At 35.7% G+C, this 23,332-nt stretch overlaps 2 protein-coding genes across 3 annotated transcripts; both read right to left on the bottom strand.

Moving 5' to 3' along the window:
• Nucleotides 1-971: 971 nt before the first annotated feature.
• Nucleotides 972-7,889, bottom strand: klhl23 (kelch-like family member 23). 2 transcript variants are annotated; one of them, XM_067410478.1, is made up of 4 exons: nt 7,546-7,889; nt 2,632-3,849; nt 1,466-1,618; nt 972-1,305 (listed from the first exon to the last, which is right to left on the bottom strand). In XM_067410478.1, the coding sequence occupies exons 2-4, from the start codon at nt 3,842-3,844 to the stop codon at nt 995-997; spliced, it is 1,677 nt and encodes a 558-aa protein (XP_067266579.1). In that variant the 5' UTR covers nt 3,845-3,849; nt 7,546-7,889; the 3' UTR covers nt 972-994. The 2 variants fall into 2 exon arrangements, with proteins under 2 accessions (XP_067266579.1, XP_067266580.1); XM_067410479.1 differs by having other exon boundaries at nt 7,551-7,889.
• Nucleotides 7,890-9,606: 1,717 nt separating this feature from the next.
• Nucleotides 9,607-23,110, bottom strand: phgdh (phosphoglycerate dehydrogenase). The gene is made up of 12 exons (XM_067409993.1): nt 22,869-23,110; nt 19,463-19,614; nt 19,080-19,145; nt 17,753-17,807; nt 16,506-16,604; nt 16,265-16,397; nt 15,208-15,356; nt 14,920-15,072; nt 13,825-13,963; nt 11,297-11,424; nt 10,945-11,161; nt 9,607-10,764 (listed from the first exon to the last, which is right to left on the bottom strand). The coding sequence occupies exons 1-12, from the start codon at nt 23,004-23,006 to the stop codon at nt 10,610-10,612; spliced, it is 1,584 nt and encodes a 527-aa protein (XP_067266094.1). The 5' UTR covers nt 23,007-23,110; the 3' UTR covers nt 9,607-10,609.
• Nucleotides 23,111-23,332: the final 222 nt, after the last annotated feature.

Raw genomic sequence — 23,332 nt, 5'->3', positions numbered from 1 at the left:
CATTATCAGTGACTTCACATAACATCATCATTCACATCATCATTCACCAGTTAAGAATTATATATAGTGGGGTTCAAAAGTCTGAGATTCTCAGGGCAAGAATTCAAGTGATAAATCGAAACTGAAAATGTACATGAATATCCAAATTCTTAATTGGTTTTCTCCCTTTTGGAGCTGACATGAACAAAATTTGATGATCATGATCTCCAGTATAATTTGAGATTATCCAAAGAGGAAGCAAGAACTTCTGACCATCTGTACAAAAATTCACATGATCAATGTAACAAATTTACAGGCTTCCTACGTAGCATGGAAAAGTATGGAATTTGATTTTAGCAATTTCCAGGTCTGGACAAGTATGGAGAAATATTTGCGTTTCCATATTATTGCCCTTATTTTGTTGTCTACAATATAAAAATAATAATTTCTAAAAATATAAAGTTCCGTCTAGATGGCACTTCATTCTCTATTAGGCACAGCTGATTGGTTCCTGCTGTATCAGTAGCCAATGAGCTCGCTGCTCAACCTTCAAATACCTGGTCAGCGTTTGCCGTAGCAGTTTGCAGCATGCTTTCAGAAACCCTCCACCTTCCCCAGCTCCACCTGTATAGATCTGCTATGGGTAATTCATATATGCTATATTGTACAGCAGCAGCATGTCTTACTTGCTCACAGCAGTGTGTATTGTATGTATTGGCAGTATCTTCAGAAAACAAATGAAGACTTGCTAAACAAAAGTCTTACGACTCAATGGTGAGTAATTAATGAGAGAATTTTTGGGTAAATTAACTCTTTAAATATGGTCTGAAAAATCCACAGAGGAGTGTGGAAAAGTATGGAATCCTGAATATGATTTGTGACCTAGAAATTCAGCACCTGGTCTGTTGCGTATTCATTTTATGGCATTAACACTATTTATTTCCAGGTTTAAACAAATAAATGTGGTCTCCGATTTTTAGACCCCACTGGATGTGATCGTGATGGTGTAGTGATTTCACACGCTGAACACACAAACGCAGCCGTGTGAGCGTGCGGCCGATGGGAGGTTCCCCACAATCTCCCAGCAGTCTATCTCAGGGTCGTACCTCTCTATACTCTGCAGATACGTCCCCTTAGAGTACGAATACCCTCCTGCTACATAGATGCAGCCATTTATAACGGCCGATCCACACTCCATCCTTCTCTCCTTCATCGCACACATCTGTCTCCATTCATTTTGCTCGGGATCGTAGCAATCTGTGATGGTGGTCTGACCGCCGACCAGATAAAGCTTATTGTTTAAGGAGACCGAGCAAAGACCGTACTCTGAAAGTAAAGAGTTTTCAAATGATAAGGGATGGTGAAGATGGGCAGGTACATCATTATGAGAGAAAACAGATGGACTCATTTCTGTTAGGAAAATGCCTTATAGCCTATGGTGGAGATTACATTTTGGCTCATTTAATACAAAACGTAGGTGGCTCACCAGGATGTGGACATATCGTTGTGATGCTCCACTCATTGATATCTGGCCGGTAAGTCTGAATCTTCTCGTAAGTGCAGGTTCCTCTGTACCCATAATGCCCTCCAGTTACATAGATTCTGTCATTCACCACGCAAGAGGTTGCATTTCCCACACCTTTAAAGTCGAAATAAAAAGATGATGAACTTCCATCAACAGGCATTTTGGGTCTTTGGTATTTTAAAGGTTTTGTGGATGACAATACATTTTCCAACATTTAATTTTTAAATTTAATAGCTGAAATCCTAGTGAAGAACTGCACTATGCATACGATTTTTTGACTTTGTTTCTTATGCTGCTCACCAAAGCTGCATTTATTTGATAAAAAATACATTAATGTGAAATATATTACAATTTTAATTAACACCTTTGTATTTAAAATGTAATTTATTCCTGTGATGCAAAGCTGAATTTTCAGCATCATTACTCCAGTCTTCAGTGTCACATGATCCTTCAGAAATCATTCTAATATGCTGATTTGATGCTCAAGAAACTCTTATTATTATCAATGTTGAAAACAGTTATGCTGCTTATTTTTGTGGACAGTGTGATACATTTTTTTTTCTGGATTTTTTGATTAATGTTCAAAAGAACAGCATTTATATAAATAAATAAATCTTTTGTAACATAACTCACTTTACTGTCATTTTTTTTATTTATTTTTAATGCTTTCTAGCTGATTAAAAGTATTGATAAATCTTAATGTCCCAAACCTAGTGTATATATCTGAATATTGTTTTCTGATTTCATTAAGTAACACATGAAACATTGCAAATGATATGACAACATTTACAGTAGCCTCCACAATTATTGGCACCCTTGAAAATACAACTGGCTGAAAATGGCTGTGAAAATACATCTGCAGAATTGCGTGATATTAAGTCGCAATTGCGAGTTATAAAGTCAAAATTGCAAAATATAAAGCAAGAATTGTAATTATAACATCAGAATTGTGAGATATAAAGTTGCAATTGCAAGACATAAAGTGAGAATTGCGAGATATAAATATAAGTCTCTGATGTTGGATGACGAAATAACCTTATAAAATTCATACATGGTTGAGTACATAGCACACTGTAAGTGCATAGTGTATAGTGCGTCATTTGGGACGCATCTTGAATTAATCATACCTTGTATCATATCAGCCACAGGGAACCATATCTTCTTCAAGGGATCATAGAATTCAGTTTCTCGTGTAGGAGCTCCTGCCGTATATCCACCTATGACATATATACACCCACGTAAAGCCACGGAGCAGTGGTAATATCTGGCTGTGATCATTGGACATCCTTCTGTCCATTCATCCGAGTCTGTGTTATAAATCCACACGGTCTCTAAAGCATCTACGGTCTCTGTCCTGTATCCTCCGGTCACGTAGATATCAGGACCTAGAAGTGCCACACTGTAACTCTCTCTTGCAAAGTCAGGCATGTCTTTGCCCTTAACCCACGTGTTGGAAACGGGGTCCCACATGTGGACTTCACACAGCGGATGCCAGTAATATCCACCAATAACATACAAGCTGCATGTTAGTTTTTTGCAGCAGTGTGAGAAACCTTTGCTTGGCTTCAAGGAGGTGAGAATCAGAGATCGCAATTTGCTTTCAGAGCATCGTTTGCGTAGATCCAAAGCAGTTTTGAGGTATACGTCATTCATGTCGAGATGGATGCAGTTGAGAAGCTCTTTTAGGTGGTTTATTCGAGAAGCCGCATCGTGGGCGACCCATTTCACCACCGCGTCCAAAAGCGTTGCATCTTTCCATACATTAAGGTTTTCTGTTGCTAATATCACCATGAGCTTTTGGAAATCCACCTCTAGGAACTCCTCCTGAAGTGTAAGTTCCTCAAAGCGGCTCAGTATGATCCTCAAAGCCGCACGCTCCAGCGCAGAGCATACGTGAAGCTCGGCGAATGAGTGCATGCCAAGGCAGTTGTCGACGTCCAGCAGACGAATCAAGAAGTTCTCGCAGGCTTTCTTGAGCGAGCTGAACTGCAGCAGGTCTGCGGCCTCCAGAAGACTCTGAACGTTGCTCTGGGTTATGCTGATCTTTGAAGTGTAGACGTAGGTCACCAAGGCACCCAGAATCTCCCCGTCTATGCAAGGTAGGTTGATAGTGTCATTCAAACGTTCTCTCATGTCTAAGGTGAACATTACCTTGAAGTAGGAGCTGCGTGCTGATAGGACAGCCTTGTGGCAGTGGAAGAGCTGTCCGGATGAAGACTGCAGGGTGATGTCCGTGAACAGACCGCTGCTGTGGAACTCGTGAAGAGCTTCCAGCACTTCTGATGAATGAGAGGCATCGCAGAACTCGTACGAGTAACCGCTGTGACCTTTGCCTGACATTGCAACTGGAAAGACATCATTTTCAAATGAGTTTTCAAGTGTCTGAAGACAATTACTAAATTCCTTTAAGCCATGGAAATTTTTATAGTACTTTAGTTATACTTGGCTCATTGATTTTTTCATTTTGTTAATGAGACACAGTACAGTCCAAAAGTTTGGAACCACTAAGATTTTTAATGTTTTTAAAAGAAGTTTCGTCGGCTCACCAAGGCTACATTTATTTAATTAAAAATACAGTAAAAACAGTAATATTGTGAAATATTATTACAATTTAAAATAACTGTGTACTATTTAAATATGTTTGACAAAGTAATTTATTCCTGTGATCAAAGCTTAATTTTCAGAATCATTACTCCAGTCTTCAGTGTCACATGATCCTTCAGAAATCATTCTAATATGCTGATCTGCTGCTCAAGAAACATTTATGATTATTTTCAATGTTGAAAACAGTTGTGTACTTTTTTTTTCAGGATTCCTTGAAGAATTGAACGTTCAAAAGAACAGCATTTATCTGAAATACAAAGCTTCTGTAGCATTATACACTACCGTTCAAAAGTTTGGGGTCAGTAAGAATTTTTATTTTTTTGAAAAGAAATTAAAGAAATGAATACTTTTATTCAGCAAGGATGCATTAAATCAATCAAAAGTGGCAGTAAAGACATTTATAATGTTTTAGATTAGATTTCAGATAAACACTGTTCTTTTGAACTTTCTATTCATCAAATAATCCTGAAAAAAAAATATTGTACACAAATATTTTGTACAATTGTACACATTAAATGTTTCTTGAGCAGCAGATCAGCATATCGGAATGACTTCTGAAGGATCATGTGACACTGAAGACTGGAGTAATGATGCTGAACATTCAGCTTTGATCACAGGAATAAATTACTTTGTCAAATATATTCATATAGAAAACAGTTATTTTAAATTGTAATAATATTTCACAATATTACTGTTTTTACTATATTTTTAATTAAATAAATGTAGCCTTGGTGAGCAGACGAAACTTCTTTTAAAAACATTAAAAATCTTAGGTTTTTAAAAGTGTAAAACGTAATGGAGATATAATTAAATTGGAAGATTTATTAAGTGCTAACACTGAGATTATCTGGTTTGTATAATAAACTATGCTTTTACGTTTTTATAATAAATGCTTTTACAAGATGGAAAAAATTTGTCACCAAAAAAAGTCATACTGTTTAATCAAAATTTCGGTTTTACCGAATGACACTTTTGGTTATACCGAATGAAAATATTTTCAAACAATGCTAACAGGCTGATATCTAGCTAGGACAATCAAACATTTTATAATTAGTAAGTAAGTTTTTAAAATATTACAACATTTTCCATATGTTATAGCGGTTGTTCCAAATGACCTGATTTTTCGGGACATGCGTATGAGCAAGTGAAAGCATGAATTTTACAAATAGTTAAAGGATTAGTCCACTTTTAAATAAAATTTTCCTGATAATTTAAGATGTTCATATCTTTATTTCATCAGTCGAAAAGAAATTAAGGTTTTGGATGAAAACATTCCAGGATTTTTCTCCTTATAGTGGACCTCAATGGCCTCCAAACAGTTGAAGGTCAAAATTACAATTTCATTGCAGCTTCAAAGGGCTTTAAACGATACCAGATGAGGAATAAGGGTCTTATCTAGCAAAACAATTGGTCATTTTCAAAAGAAATTTTACAACTTACAACTGTATATGCTTTATAATCACAAAATATCGCTTTGCACGTAGTTCCGCTTTCCGCATTCTTCGAAGAGCTTACGCTGTATGTCCTACGCCTTCCCTATTCTACTTACGAAATGAATGCGGCGGCAGTTTCGTTTTTTCTGTAAACCTTAATTTCATTTCGACTGATGAAAGAAAGACATGAACATCTTGGATGACATGGGGGTGAGTACATTTTTATTTAAAAGTGGACTAATCCTTTAAGAGAGAGTTAGTTCGCTTCACGACCATGTGGTCCTTTGCCGTGACTTTTTTCCCCCAAACCAGCGGAAATCCCGCCCTGGAGCCGATTCTCCAAACATTTCATTGACCATGTCAATCACAGTAACGATTGCCTACACCCAACCCTGCTCCCTAAACTGACACTATGACCTCAGCCAATGAAAATTGTTGCAGGGCGGGGATTTACGCTAAACCGCTTGGGGGGAAAAAAATCACTCTGTCCTTTGCAGGTGTCTGAATGATGTCACATCCTGTCACATGATATTGACAGCATGACTTGATCCAAAATGGTCCCTTTATATTGGTTACTCCGAATGACGTCAATCAAATTCATTCTTTCTCATAACAAAGCAACGACTTCTACACATAATTTTAATACCATTTTGCACTGTTAATATATGATGTTATAAAATCATGGCAAAATAAACAATATTTACATTTATTAAATTTTAAGATATTTTAATCTCAAATTAAAGGGCTGTATTGGCCTTTGTACGGTTAAGCCGAATTACCTTTTGACACTTCGAAATCTTTAAAATACCTTTATATGTAGCAAAATATACTTAAATCCTTTTGGATCCAATAAAAGAGATCTAGTTGTACTGCCTTACATACTTTGGATGTCATATCTTTTTTTATTATTATTAAAAAATGACCTATTACGTTATTGACCCATTTAATTGTGAATTAAAATGGCACCACTATACAATTCTACAGATAAGGACAGACAGAACTTAAAATATTTTAGACAATGGGGCTAGTTGTCACATTTATTCCAGTGAATATTTCTCATTATTACTTCTGAAGGTAAGTTTCTGTATGAAGTCTTTAAAATCAAAAAGTGGTTGTATATTGTCGCACATGTTCGCGACCTAGTGTTATGTTTTCACACCATATATAAGGGTAAGTTGTGACACCTGCAATTAAACATTATAGGCTTTTTAGGCAAAATGCAAACAATCATGAAAAAGCAAAATGTGATCTGTAACATAAATATTAAATTGTTTTGGCCAGGAAATAGTAATAATTGGTCAATTGTACGAAATGTTCTATTTCAGCTTTTCAGTTAAACTTCTTTCATTACATATTGACTCTAGTCTGATTGTATACTAGTCTGTTTTTTTCTGGTTCACTTGTTTACTAAACAGATATTACAAAACTATTTTTAGAAATATTAGTTATGAGCACAATATATTCACAAACACATACACACACACACACACACACAAATATCCTAATAAAATACAATTTTGAACCAATTTTCGAACAGAGATAGCTTACTATAATAGTTTTCATTAAATTTTGGATTAGTTTTTATCTTTATATTTTCCGTTTTCATTTTAATTATCATTTTAGTCATTTTTATAACAAATTTTAGTTTTTCTTACCTTTTTTTTCTTTTAAAATATGTCTATTTATAGTCTTATTTCAGATTTAGCTACCGTATTTCACTATATAACGTTAAACTAAACGAGAAATTAGAAAACAACTAGCAGAAACAAAGGGTTAATTGTTTTATTTAAGTTAATTCGTTTATAAATACCCAACATGTTTGTTATGATTTAAGTTTTAGTTAAATATAATAACCCTGTGATCCTTTGGACTAGGTTTTTACCATAGTTTTTACAAGCAACCTACAAAAGCACTAATGAAAACAAGCATTCATGCAATTTAACTCTTTACTCACAACCGAGATAGAGCTTGTGACAACTAGCCCCTATGCAAAAACAAGCTTACCTGACCCGTAATGACAGATTGACACAGCTCGTCCTTTCTTCGTTGGAGAAGTTTTATCTCCAACAGTGCAACTTGTGCTCGGACAGATCAGACATGTGGCCCCTGTATTTAGCCTCAGCCACTAGTGAATGTCGAGCTCCTATTTTGGTATCTGTGTATACTCTCGGCTGTCACCCGCCACTAGAGATTCAACACAGCCGCGTCCTTCAGCCATATGACGACACCAGTGTGCTCACAAGCATCCCATTTTTATCAATACATGTTCAACATGCCACTATTTGATCGATTTTTCAATCAACTGAGACACAGTACTAGCTTTCACGTTTTAGTTGTCATGGCAGTCTTGAGTGTGTAATCCTAATAAGGATTAAAGCCGTTGCATAATAACGCCTGAGGAAAACAGTACCAAGGGCGACCGAACACCAAGAATTAATCCATACCGAGCGCTTCGCCGTTTTCTGAACTCAGGAGCGTTTGTTTATAGCTTAGTGACGGTGAATTATTGGTGTGTAGTTACCATTAAATCCACAGGGTACAATAAAAGGACAGAAATAACTCACGGTTACCATGGAAACAGCTTGAGGGTCAGTCAATGAAGCGGGACTTTTCCTGCTTGATGGAGGTTTTTTTTTTATAAAAGTACATTTCTGCGAGATTGTACATATTCTTTCAGATTAAGATGATTAAATTCTAATAATTTAAGAATCTAAATTGAACTCAAGATATATAAACACAATAATACTAATTTTGTTTGCTAACATTATGTTTCCTGAAACGTTCCTGGAACATTAGTTTAAAGTGTTAGTTCACCCAAAAATGAAAATAATGTCATTTATTACTCACCCTCCACACCCGTAAGACCTTCATTCATCTTTGGAACACAAATTAAGATATTTTAGTTGAAATCCAATAGCTCAGTGAGGCCTCCATCGGGAGCAATGACATTTCCTCTCTCAAGATCCATTAATGTACTAAAAACATATTTAAATCAGTTAGGGTTAGGGTTAGTACAGTGTGAGTACAGTGGTTCAATATTAATATTATAAGGCGCCGAGAATATTTTTGGTACACCAAAAAAAAATAAAAAATAGCGACTTATTTAGTGAAGGCCGATTTCAAAACACTGCTTCAGGAAGCATCGGAGCATAATGAATCAGTGTGTGAAATCACATGACTTTTGCGCTCTGAACAGCAGATTCGATACACTGATTCATAACGCTCCGATGCTTCTCAAATCGGCCATCACTTTATAAGTCGTTATTTTGTTTTTTGTTTTTGGCGCACCAAAATATTCTCTTCGCAAAATATTTTCGATTTATAATATTTATAATATTAATATTGAACCACTGTACACACATGAACTGATTTAAATGTGTTTTTAGTATCTTTATGGATCTTGAGAGAGGAAATGTCATTGCTCCCTATGGAGGCCTCACTGAGAATTTTCATTTTTGGGAACTATCCCTTTTAAGGGTTGATTATGATTTCTCTTTTTTAACTTTAGTACTGACAATCCTCATTGTGGCTGTGTGAGATTCTCCAGCTTTGTTGTTGTTGAGCTGTTAAAGCTCCGCCCTCTTCTGGAAAGGGGGCGGGAGCAGCAGCTCATTTTGCATTCAAAGGGACACACACAAAAACGGCATGTTTTTGCTCAAACCCAAATAGGCGCAAATTAGATAAGCTATAATAAATGATCTGTGGGGTATTTTGAGCTGAAACTTCACAGATACATTCTGGGGACACCAGAGACTTATATCACATCTTGTAAAATGGGCATTATAGGTCCCCTTTAAGGAACCATTCTGTTTGCTGAGATGAGTTTAATTTGACATTGCAAGCCTTGAGGTCAAAGTTGTGAAACTAAAGTGTTTCAAAGTTAATTTAATGCAGATTCTGTACATATTTCTGTTTGCATCATCTACCTGTAAAGAGAAGCACACGGAAAAGGGGCTGTATGGTTTAACTTTTTTATATTTATTTATCATTATTATCAATTAAAACCTGTATCTTGATGGAAATAACATCACAACGTTTATTTCCATCAAGAGGTGCATACATTTTCGGTCAAGATCTTGTATTGACAATGCAAGAGGTGAGCACTCTGTAAAGTCTCCTCCAGTACATCCCAAATTAATTTAAGGTCTGGACTCAGAGGTGCCAGTTCATATGTGAAAATGATTCTTCACAACTATTCTTTCATAATTTGAGCCTGATGAATCTTGACATTGTCATCCTGGAATATGGCCATGATGCGTCTTCCTACATGGTTGTTTAAGAAATGAAAAGCTACACACTCCATCATGTAGGGTTAAAATAACTGTTGCCAAACATATAACATGCTACAAACATAATAATCGCTGTAATAATGATCCAGTCATAGACTCTTAAAGGGTTAGTTCACCCCAATATGAAAATTACACCATGATTTACTCACCCTCAAGCCATCCTAGGTATATATGACTTTCTTCTTTCAGATGAGTACAATCAGAGTTATATTAAATAATGTCCTGACTCTTCCAAGCTTTATAATGGCAGTAAAACTTAAAAGATAAAATAGCTAGCTTTCGACAGACGGTGAGTAAATCATGGGGTAATTTTCATTTTTGGGTGAACTATTCCTTTAAGCATTTGCCTATTTAAATACAAACAGTGACTTTTTTTGGCCAGGAAATGTATGTAGAGAGAGAGAGAGAGAGACTTAAAACAAAGTGCCATTTGTTAATGCATACTTGCATATTTGTTAATAAGACGGAAACAGAGGTGGGGACAGTCCCAAAAACTCCATCCTGATGTTGAAACAACATGGCATCACTTTAATATGATGAAAAGAGACACCGAAAAGCACTGATGGTTATTGTTTTTATCAAACACATGCACATATCTGCAATACAAATAAGGTTTAGTAAACTAATAACAACAAAAGTAAACATCTGAATTTTTTCACACGGTTGTTTTAGGAATTGTAGTGATCAATGTGAGTAACGGTAATTAATGAAACTCAGTAAGGCTAGAGCTTTAGATGCTGGAATGCTAAGTGGTTCAGATCAGGTTCAGCAACAGATATTCAAACAGAGAGCTGTGCAGCCTCTTTCACTAAGGATTTAAAGGCACCCATGTCCCCCAGCAGTGAAGAAACCCCCATGCAGTACCACTGGTCACCACTGCTGGCAGTAGAGGCACTGAAGGACTCCAGCTCCACACCTGCAGCGGCCAAAACCCCTGAGGAAGATAAGAAAGCATCAATAAACTGAGCTTTTTCAAAGCCCTATTTTCTCACAGAGATTTTAAAGAGTCATTATCCACCCTCATGTTACTCCAAACCCATGACTTGTGACATATTACGCAAATATATATAATCCTATTAAAGGCTATTTGTGCAGAATGTGAATCATGCTTTACCAGTTACAGAGAGCAGGAGATCAGTGGAGGTGGCGGCCTTGAAGAACAGCAGGTGTCCGCTGAGAGGAATAGGCTGTCGAAACACACTTCCATTCAGCTCCAACAGCACAGGAACCCCAGTCTGCACCGAGCCAACAGCCTTATAGCTACTGCCGTTCACAGAGACCTCCACAACACACGCCTCACGGCCATTTGAGTCGTTGTGATCCGTCTTCACCTGGGTTTTTTTTGACACAGACTAATTAGGAGTGCTGCTGGGATAATAAACCACCTAAATAGTGCTTGTGCATTAACATAAAATACAGTTTTTAAAAAAAAAAAAAAAAATACAGATTTTGTAAAGTTGTCTTACAGTAATTCCAGTCTCTGCAGCTAGAGGCAGTGCATTCACCAAGTTGGGGCCATTCTGAGGACCTTCAGCGAGTAAACCAACCACAGCTGCTGAGCTCAAAAACCCAGTGGACTTCTTTAAGGACTCACCTGAATAGCAAAAATAAATACAAATACTTTGTATATTATATAGACAAGTGCACACAAATGGATACAAATGCATTATATTGCCACAAGATGGCATCCTTGGCCTTTTGATGATAAAATGTCATGCCAACAGACTAGAATGACAGAACAGATGAAGTACACAACCCTATCTAGCCACAACCCTATTAGTCACTACAGATGTCCCTCAGGGGTCTGTTTTCGGACCCATTTTATTTTCTTTGTATATAAATAATATTTGTGATAACATTCCCAATGCTATGTACCATCTTTATGCAGACGACACTGCTATTTATTGCTGTGCTTCATCAGCTTCACAAGCCCTTTATTATTTACAGTCAGCATTTGATATTGTTCAATCTCGTCTGTGTCAACTTAAATTAGTTTTAAATATAGATAAAACTAAACTAATGATTTTTTCAAATTCTAAAGTTCTATCAAGTAATCTTTCTGATATAATATCTTCTCAGGGAGCAAAAATTGAATGTGTTGCGAGTTATAAGAACCTGGGTTTTTATTTGATAATCGATTAACCTTTAAGCCACACATTGATAAATTACTTTCAAAACTTAAGCTTAAATTGGGTTTTTATTTCAGAAACAAAACTTTATTTTCTTTTAGTGCAAGGAAATATTTGGTATCTGCAACCTTTTTACCACTATTGGATTACGGAGATCTGCTTTACATGACTGCCCCAGTACATTATTAAAAAAAACTTGACAATGTTTATCATAGCGCTTTACGTTTTATTACTGGTTATAGCTATCAAGCACATCATTGCACTTTATATGACAAGGCTGAGCTGCCATCTTTGTATATTCAAAGAACTTTTAATTGGTATCGTTTTATATATATTTATATTATATTATATTATATTATATTATATTATATTATATTATATTATATTATATTATATTTTATTTTATATATTATATATTATATATATATATATATATATAGATAAGTCTATCTGTGATCTAGCTCCATCTTACTTGTCTCTTAGCTTTTCAAACACTAATGTTTGTTACAATCTTCGATCAAACAATTTATTATATCTTAAAGTTCCTCGAGTTCGAACAGAGCTAGGTAAAAAAGGTTTTAAATATAATGCTTCCACTGTTTAGAATACCTTACAAAATGTCTTAAAGCTGACTGTGCTTACATCACTAAATTAGTTCAAGTTACTTTTAACAGATTACGTGCTTTATCCTTTGGTAAATTGCTGCTGTGATCCTTGATAGTTTTTTTGTTTTTTTTTTGTCTTGATGTGTATTTGTGTGTCTATGTTATTGCTGCTGCTTTCTTGGCCAGGTCACTCTTGTGACCAGAGTTTTTTAACCTGGTTAAATAAAGAAGAGTGAAAGAAGGGATACGGCTACGGCCAGAAGTGAGGCAAAATCTCGGGATAAATAACAGTAAATTAAATTTGCTACTATCAAATTGTGTTTTAACAACATCTACACCTACCCCAACCATAAACCTACCATTACAATACTGCAAATGCAGTTATTAAATAAAAATAAATATTAAATGATGCAATATGGATGTGCGCATGCCCAGTGGCCATAGCTGTATCCTTTCTAATCTTTACCAAATAATAGTTCACCCAAAAACATGAATTGTCTTTTAATTCAAATGTCATTATTTTTAAATTAAGCGCATTCCATTTCAGTTGGTTTATTAGGCAACATTTTTAAGTTTTGTTCAAGTTTTGTAATCTAATATTTATATTTAATTTAATTTTTACTTTGGTTAATTTTACTAACAACAAATATTTTTTAATTGGTATTAACTTCAAAACAACATTATTCCATATCTAATATATGGAATTAATAATTCAAAATTATTCATTTAGATAGAGTTACACATCTGTAGTGGTCACCATGCATCAGAGAGTTTAAGAAACTAAATCTGGATTAATTTGATTAATTCAAGGGTATAAACAGAATAAAACCTTTTTCTCAGAAGAGTAGAACATATTTATATATATACAGTATGTGTGTGTGTGTGTGTGTGTGTGCGCGTTTTTGTGACATATCAGGACACAAATTTGTATACTGACATGGGTATGACATAGGTATTACAAGGAGAGGGTGACTTATGAGGACATTACTCTATGTCCCCATTTTTTCCGTTGATGGGTAGGTTTAGGGGTAGGGGTAGTGTAGGGGGATAGAAAATACGGTTTGTACAGTATAAAAACCATTACGCCTATGGAATGTCCCCACAATTCACAAAACAAATTGTGTGTTTGTGTTCAATCCTGCATCATGTGTAAATGAATTGTTAACAATTGTTATTACAAGAATTGAACAGGATTTCTTGCTACTCGTTTGTTAGTTTTGACAACATATTTGGTGAACAATTCCTTAATAATTCACCTACCAAGTGCTGTGACATGGACCTGGCTGTAGGGTTCTTTAGAAGTGCTGCAGGCCTTCAACACTCTGCCCATGGACTCTCCCAACCGAATCCACTGATGAGAGTCAGGAGAGAAAGTGCTGACCAACACCTGAGCATTGACCTGAGGAGAATAAAAAAAAAGAGATTTGAAGTCATGATGTTACAGAAGTAGTGCAGATCTGTTCTTCTGTATTGTGATATGCATCCGAGTTAGATAAATGATCGTAAAAAGAAGAATGTAGGGTGGGGACTAGTTCTGTCCTTCGGTTGTTGATTGGATGGAGGTGGATCTGAATGCGAGCTTAAAATAGGCTTTACACAGATAAAATGATTGGAGAATTCCGGCACACGTCACCAAAGAGAAATCTAACATTTTTACTGGAAGATTTTGTCATGTCAGTTATGAAATGGATTAAAAATTACAAACTTAATTTAAAATAATAATAAAAAAAAAAAAAAAAAAAAAAAAGCAAATGCATGGAGGGAGTTTACAATAAGATCAATAACATGCACAAAATACATAAGGTGAATTTTCATTTCATGCTGACTTTAAACAAATACATTCTTGTAAAAATCCTAAAGAGTTGAAGGTGATGCGTGTAATTTCCTAGTTCTCATTTCCAAATTTAACAAAGCTGTTCATTCATAACATAAATTTCTTAATCGAATAAGGGTTTTTAAAACTCTTTCAAAGACTAATAAATCTTTCAGACCATTTTGCGAATTGAAATCGGATTCACTGAAAAGAAGACTTTTGTCCTGCAATTCCTAATATTTTCAGATTTTCCAAGGTAGAATTTGGATTTAAAAATAAATATCTGTGGTGCACATTACTCAAGTCTTCTATTTTGTTTCATCCTACAAAATAAATTACTTGGTGCATTAATTATAGCTACTTTTGTATTTGTTAATTGCTTATAATTTTTCAGATTAAACATTTTTATTTTAATGGAATTATTTGACATAAGGATAATTTACTATGATTTGATATGGTTAGGGAAAAAATATGCCCTCTAATATTTATATATATATATCATAAAGTTAATTTCTGACCATATAAAACTGAGTGTGACTCACAGCTCCCACTAATGCTTTGCCTGTAACCATGTCCACAATCTGCAGGGCGATATCCTTCCCACACCGAGCCTGTGCTTCTTTAGTGCTGGCTCCCAGATGAGGACAGCTAATAACATTGGGGTGGTTCACCAGGGCCCGGTCCTTTGGAGGCTCCTGAACCCCACAAAATGACAGCAACATTATTAGTAATACTTTAAATATGCTTGCATGAAATGCCATTTATTTATTTATATTTATGCAGCAAAAAGCTAAAACAGTTCTCAGTCTGGGTGATTGACAAGCTCTGACCTCCACAAACACATCCAGTCCCGCTCCTCCACACTGCCCCGACTCCACAGCCCGGAGGAGGGCGGCTTCATCGATGATGCCACCACGAGCACAGTTCACCACCTTCACACCCTTCTTACACTTAGCAAATGAGGTGTCATTGAGGAGACCTGTGTAGCACATCACCAAAGGTTTGATTTTAACCTGGGGCAATTAACATTAATAAAATTAGAACTGCAATATTGTACTATATAATACAATTATTAAACCATAAGGCTGTCATATAATTAAATAGATGGTATGCAGACTTGTTCTGCATGGAAGTGAATAAATTACAACAGAAATAGCTTATATATTATATAAACTACCATTCAAAAGTTTGGGGTCGGTAAGATTTTTTATGTCTCCTCTGCTCACCAAGGCTCCATTTATTGATCAAAAATACAGTAAAACAGTAATATTATGGAAATTTATTATAGTTTATAATAAATAATTATTCCGTTGATGCAAAGCTGAATTTTTAGCATTATTACTCCAGTCTTCAGTGTCACATGATCCTTCAGAAATCATTCTATGCTGATTTGCTGCTTAAGAAACATTTCTTAATATTGTTGAAAAACAGCTGTGCTGCTAAATTTTGTGTAAACCATTTTTTCAGAATTCAAGACCACAAACATTTGAACACACATATTCTATCATATTATTACTATATTAAAATAATATTTTTTATTGAAATTGGGATTCAATCCATCTATAATCCCAATAATCAACAATAAAAATATAATATATATAGTATAAATATAGTAATAATAATAATAATAATAATTATTATTATTTTTATAACAACAACAATTATTTTTATGTAGAATACATTATATTATATTATATTATATTATATTATATTATATTATATTATATTATATTATATTATATTATATTATATTATATTATAGATTTGATTAGATGCAGGTACCCCAGGACTTTAGTATGCAACATGTATTGCGGTATTTGTCAAATAATCTTTTTTTTTTTTTAAGCAAACTGGCAAAGATACATGTCATGTTTTGGTTGTGTTTACCTGTGGTGGAGGGCATGAGTGGAGTGTGGACTGTGATATAATCACACTGCGGCCACAACTGCTCCAAAGACATTTGCTCCACACCCCAGCCCGCAGAAACCTCCGGAGGGGTGATGGGGTCGTAACCAATGGTCTATTAGGGATGCAAAAAGTTCCATCTTGGTAAAACAATAAAATTCTAAATAAATAAAATCACTATCACACCTGCATTTACTCAATTTTTAGGACACAAAGATCTTACCTTCATCCCAAAGGACTGCATTCTTGTCGCCACCTCTTTGCCGATTCTTCCAAGCCCTACAATTCCAAGAACTTTTCCATACAGCTCTGCACCCATGAACTGCAAAATCATTAGCAAAACAATCAGCCATCTAGCATAACAATGTGAAGCAACACATTCAGGGATCACAACCGATTAGTGATGACTGAGTTAACATGGACAGGAAAGCATGGCTATGCAATGGCCACTGATGAGCTAAACATTATGACCAGTCACAGGTGAAGCGATCATCATCTAACAAGGCCACATATTAAGGATTAGATGGTAAGCAAACAATCAGTTCTCGTAATCAACGTGTTGGATGCAGGAGAAATGGGCAGAAATAAAGACTGAGTGACTTTGACAAGGACCAAATTGTTACAGCAAGACGATTGAGTATCTCTGAAACGGAAAGGCTTGTGTGTTGGTCCCGGTCAGCAGTGGTGAGAATTCACCAACAGTGGTCCGAGAAGGGACAAACCAAAAAAACTGTGACGGAGTGTTGGATGCTCATGCACGAGGGCAACGAAGGCCATCCAGTCTGGTTCGAACAAACAGAAGGTCTACTGTGACACAAGTCACAAAATATTAATGATATTATGGGAGGAATGTGTCATTCATTGCACCTTGATGCGTATGGGGCTGCATAGACAGGGTCTGGCCATTCATGTGGACGTAAATTTGACACGTACCACCTACCTAAACATTGTTGCAGACCAGGTAAACCCCTTCATGACAATGGTGTTCCCTTTATCCTCTTTCAGCAGGATAATGTGCTCTGCCACACTGCACACATTGTTCAGGAATGGTTAGAGGAACAAGGTGTTGCCCTGGCCTTTAAATTCCCCAGATCTCAATCCAACTGAGCATGTGTGGGATGTGCTAGACCAAGTAAGTTTGATCCATGGTGTCTCCACCTCGCAACCTACAGGACTTAAAGGATCTGCTGCTAACATCTTGGTGCCAGAAACCACAGCACACCTTCAGGGGTCCATCCCTTGGCGGGTTGGCGCTGTTTTGGCAGCACACGGAGGACCAACAGAATATTAGGCAGGTGGTCATAATGTTTTGGCTCATCAGTGTAAACTGTGCACAATGTTTTTAAACTACCTGGATGATTTGTCAAAATTTTACAACTTGTTGCATGCAATTCTCTATCCCACTATGCAATGTACATATTGAATTTGTGATTGACAGCCACACAAACGGAGGATAACAAATGCACATACCTTTTTACGATCCCATTTTCCATCCTTCATTGACATGACAGCCTGTGGAATATGTCTAAGAAATGCAGAAAATATTAATTCAATTTGCCATCAAATGGAAAATTGAATTTATCTTGGCATAGTTGAATAACAGGAGTTCAGTACATGGAAATGACATACAGTGAGTCTCAAACTCCATTGTTTTCTCCTTCTTATATAAATCTCATTTGTTTAAAAGACCTCCGAAGAACAGGCGAATCTCAACATAACACAGACTGTTACGTAACAGTCGGGATCATTAATATGTATGACCCCAATATTTGCATATGCCAGCTCATGTTCAAGCCAGTATTAACGTCTGGATCTGTGCACAGCTGAATCATCAGACTAGGTAAGCAAGCAAGAACAATAGCGAAAAATGGCAGATGGAGCAATAATAACTGACATGATCCATGATAACATGATATTTTTAGTGATATTTGTAAATTGTCTTTCTAAATGTTTCGTTAGCATGTTGCTAATGTACTGTTAAATGTGGTTAAAGTTACCATCGTTTATTACTGTATTCATGAAGACAAGAGCCGTCGCTATTTTCATTTTTAAACACTTGCAGTCTGTATAATTCATAAACACAACTTCATTCTTTATAAATCTCTCCAACAGTGTGTAATGTTAGCTTTAGCCACGGAGCACTATCAAACTCATTCAGAATCAAATGTAAACATCCAATCCAATAACCATACTTGCGCGATTAGACATGCTGCATAATGAACACTTTGTAAAGATCCATTTTGAGGGTTATATTAGCTGTGTGAACTTTGTTTATGGTGTTTAAGGCAAGCGCGAGCTCCATGGGCGGGGAGCACGAGAATTAAATGGGCTGCAGCCTGAATCAGTGCATATTTAATTATGCTCCAAAATAGGCAGTTAAAAAAATTAATTAAAAATTGGGGTATTTTGAGCTGAAACTTCAGACACATTCAGACTTATATTACATCTTGTAAAAAAACGTTTGATGGCACCTTTAATAAATATGTTATTTGAAAATTTAAAAGTATAAGTTATTTAAAAGGAATAGAAGATAAAGGCTTTAATCCTGATATCCCTTAAAGGGATATCAGGTTTTCAATAATTTTATTTTTATCTCTGAGGTCCACTTATAAGTCTACAGTCCAAAGCAACCATTTAGTTTTGTTTTTTTTTTTATTAATTTTGTTGACCATTTTCTACCCTATTTCAGACCCACACTCAGACATCAGAGACTTCAGAGTTCTGAAAGTTACAATAATTTCGTAATCCAACAAATTCTTTATCCCCTCTTTATTAAAGAATAGTTTTTCCAGTTTACCTTGACAAGCTCATCAAAAGAGCACAGGTGAGCTCAGCAGCACTGATTGTGTTTCCACTCGGAGTGCTAAAAAGACAACAACAACAAAATAAAAATCAACATCTTTCAGCTATCGCCTTCTTCACAAATAAAAAATAACATTTAAAAAATAACATTTAAAAGAACTTTTAGGAAAGGGATTTCTAGCCATTCTATTTAGCACCTCCTAAGATGTGCATTTGATGAGAAAAATAATATGTTATACCAAGTTAAAATGACATGAGAGTCGATAAATGAATAAATGATGATGATTTTATTTTAGGCCAAACAGAAGAGTGCACAACTAGAGTAACCTGCTTTGGCATTGAAATGAGGTCAGAGCAAGACTCAACATGCTTCATTACTTCATGACAATGATTCCTCTCTTGGTTGCTGCATCCACATCCACATTGTCAACTCCTGTTCCGGCTCGTCCAATGATCTTCAAGTTACTGCCAGCATTGATGACATCAGCAGTAACTTTGGTTGCTGATCGGACAACTAAACCATCGTAATTCTTGGGGAAAAAGATTTAAGACATGTAAACAAAATTGGCATGTAAAACAAGGTTTTATTAAGTTTATCCCAAACATTTCTAAACCCTTCACTATTGTTACATACATTCAGTACTGCTTTTTACTTGGTGCCCTAATCAAAATCCCTTATTTAAGGGCTCGACAATGAGGACTGCCCAATAGGCCGAGGCCAGCATGAAAGACTCTTGGGCCAGATGGCGGAGCCGCCACTTGCCCGATCGGGCCGGTCCTGCATTTTCATGGAAGTTGATCATTTGTGCATTTATAACCCTTACCATGTAAACATTCAAGCATGTGTAGATGCGAAAGTTCTTTCATTTTTCATTTTGAGCGTTTTGTGATTGATACTAGTGATCGACCAATGTACCGGTTTACCGATATTTTTCCCGATATTTAAGCATTTTTCCATAATCGGGTATCGGTTTTGTAATATCGGATTCGCAGATTTACGGAACCATCTTGTGGCCATTTTGAGACTTCCTCCGTCTAAGGAGATCAGTCAACAACAACTCAGTGCACAGGTAAAGTATATGTTCTACTTGGTTTGCTTTAATTAATCAACTTTATTTAACATAACAGACATGCACAAATGAGATCTGAGACATAAATTCCTGATATAGTTAATTTATGCAGCATGTTTCTAAACAATTGAGACGAACTCATTGAGTCACGTAGTGTAATTCGTCATGTCCTGCCCCAATAAAGATGTAACTTTACATGAATTAAATAAAACAGACGTGAATGAGTGCATGTTGAAAATAAAAGCGCTGAATTTAATTCTCTATCTGTTGTATTTGCTCACTATTAGTCTAGAAGAAAAAGTTTGTTCATATTGCTTAGCAACTGACGGATGATCAGGAGGCTTAAGCACGGCCACTGAATGAAACTTTTGACAAGATTATCTTGTTTAAACACCCTAGATTATATTATAATTTACTACATAACAATTATTTCGCTAATACACATATAAATATAGCCTACCGCTTTGTGGAAATTAATTATCTCCATGTGCGATCGCGGTTTATTAAGTTATAGTCAAACAGCACTTTGTCAGTTGGCATTTCATGATTTAACGTTAGATTAAATTTAGATCATAAAATGCCAACTGGCAAGTGCTGTTTAACTTTATTAGATTATATAATCATTTGATTTACTACATAACCATTATTTAGTTAATACAAATCTAAATAAATGCAGCTCTGTGGAAATTATTTAGTATCTCCACACGCGATCGCGGTTGAGTAGCCCAATTTATAGTTTTGTGTAAATGCATAGATAAGTTACAGCACTTTGTCAGGAAGCATTTCATGATCTAGACTGACAAAACATAATAATTAATAACACTAGCTGGAAAATGCAATGATGTATGCTGTTTTGTTTGTTACTTTCCTGACAATGTTATATATTCCAGCTAATATTATTCAGTAAAGTTTTTCTCTTTTTGTATGCAAGGAGGGAGTGATTGTTATAAATAAAATGGTTTGTTCAGCTCATTTGTGTTGTAATAATTGTCAAAAACAGAAGTATAACAGTAAATAAATATCGGTTCTGCATATCGGTTATCGGGTACATAAACATGCAAATAATCGGTATCGGTAATAAAAAAATCAATAATCGGTCGATCACTAATTGATACGTTTTGTAACACACATTTATTGCCCACAACACCGCTTCTCACAGCGAGTGAATACTCTTTCACGGACATATTCACAAAATTATGTCAAATTGCAGTCTTGTCGAGTATCATAACGTAGTCTGTTATGTCTTAAGTGAACATAAATGTAGATGCATGTGTAACAGTATAAATAAGATGCATGTGTAACATTATATTGGATCAGTGCAGCTCTTAAAGTGACAGCAGCCTAATATTCCAGTGATATTTTACATTTGATTACTATTTTTGTACGTGAAAAACCTGAAGAGAACTGTTTATTTCATTTTTATATATTTGTTCTGTGTATTTATTTTTGCTATTGCTCGTAATTTGTTTTTATTAGGCTAGTAGTTTTATTTATTAGTTACATGGCTCAAAAACAACACATATAGGGGAGAGCGGGGTAAGTTGTCACAAGGTTAAGTTCTCTTCATAACTCAAATCTCAAAAATCAAATAGCCACTTTGTGTGACTTCTATAGTCAACTTCCTGTTCACATGTGGTCAAGATCGCTCTAATCTGGCTTAAAAAGTAAAAAAAATTGCACTTTAAATTTTATGCAATACAACTTTGTTAGGTATGAATGTTGAATTACCATTTTTCACAACACAGAGGAGACAATAACGTGTCTTTTGATACTTTAGCTGACGTGCTATGTTGAGCGAACCTTCAACTTGAGATTTAGCCAACATTAGCACACATGTCAGTTTGGGTCAAGTTGTCTCAATGACTTTGAAGCAAGTCGCCACATGTGACAACTTGCCTCAGTACAAATAAACACATAAAACATGCTCAAAAAAAGAGGTTCAACATGTTAACTCAGTTATGTTCAGAGATTAAACATGTTAAGTGAGTTATCTGCAGTATTCCATTCAGTTATCATGGATCTATGTGCAAGCCAGAGAAAGTTTGAGTTTAAAGTTCAAAGTAAAGTGGTCTTGCCACTTAATGTGTTTTGATTGAAATGTGTATTGTCACAAGTGCACATTCTCTATTCAACAGTCTACAACTCCGTAATGAGATAAGATATGAAAATGTAATGAATACAACATATGTGCCCAAGACTTCCTTCTTTCATTTGGTATGACATTTATACCATTGTGATGTATGGTGCTCAGTATATGTTAGACAGTGTGAGAAGTGTGACAGCTTACCCTGCTCTCCCCTATTATAAACCAAGCATATTGGAAAATATGGAAATATTAACTGCGCACGCAAATACCTCATAAATTAAAACACAAACACATGCAGAGAGCAAAACACGTTTGCATTAAGAATACTGTACTGGGAAAAAATCAGATTTACTGTTTGAGATCTAATAAAACCATGCGTTGTGAATCGATTGAAATGATTCATATGGTGCAGATACAGGCTGCTGTTGCATCAGACTCTTGAAGAGGAGGAGGAGGGGTGACACACAGTCACACGCAAACTTTAGCACATCCAACTGGCACACATACACATGCTAATAGTTTATCATTTTTACTGTTGCTGCATTGGAGGACGCCATTAGCTTGGGGGCGATTCAAATCAGGGCACTTGATATTCGGGTGCAGAACTTGAGTCAGAAGAATCACTTACCTGAATCTCTGCAATCAACTCTTCTTTAGTCATCTGCGGTTTCTCCGTCACTTCAATGCCATTCTCTTGCAATATAGTTTTGCAGCACGGATCAACACTTTCACTGATTAAAACGCGTTTGACTGATACCGGAGCCATTCCTGCTGACTGATCGCGTGCGCCGCTGATGATGATGATGATGTTCTGAGGCGCTTTTCAATGAAGATCTGCTCGTGCAAACTCCGCCCTCACGCGCCTCCCTAAATAAGTTCCTCCTGCCTCTGAATGTGCCACAGAATCACCCCACAGTAACACAATACGCCTTTTGTAAATTCACGTTGACCCATGAACCTGCAGAAATAAAAAAATAATAATAATAAAATAATAATAATTTGGGAATAAATAAAGAAATAAATGACTTAATAATGACTTAATATTGTATTTAAAATAACTCCTGAATTAACTTTATTTATTTATTAATTGTT

Source organism: Chanodichthys erythropterus, chromosome 14 (assembly GCF_024489055.1).
Source record: "Chanodichthys erythropterus isolate Z2021 chromosome 14, ASM2448905v1, whole genome shotgun sequence".
Lineage (NCBI taxonomy): Eukaryota > Metazoa > Chordata > Actinopteri > Cypriniformes > Xenocyprididae > Chanodichthys > Chanodichthys erythropterus.
The sequence above is the reverse complement of the archived record's forward strand: the minus strand, read 5'-3'. Positions and strand labels throughout refer to the sequence as shown.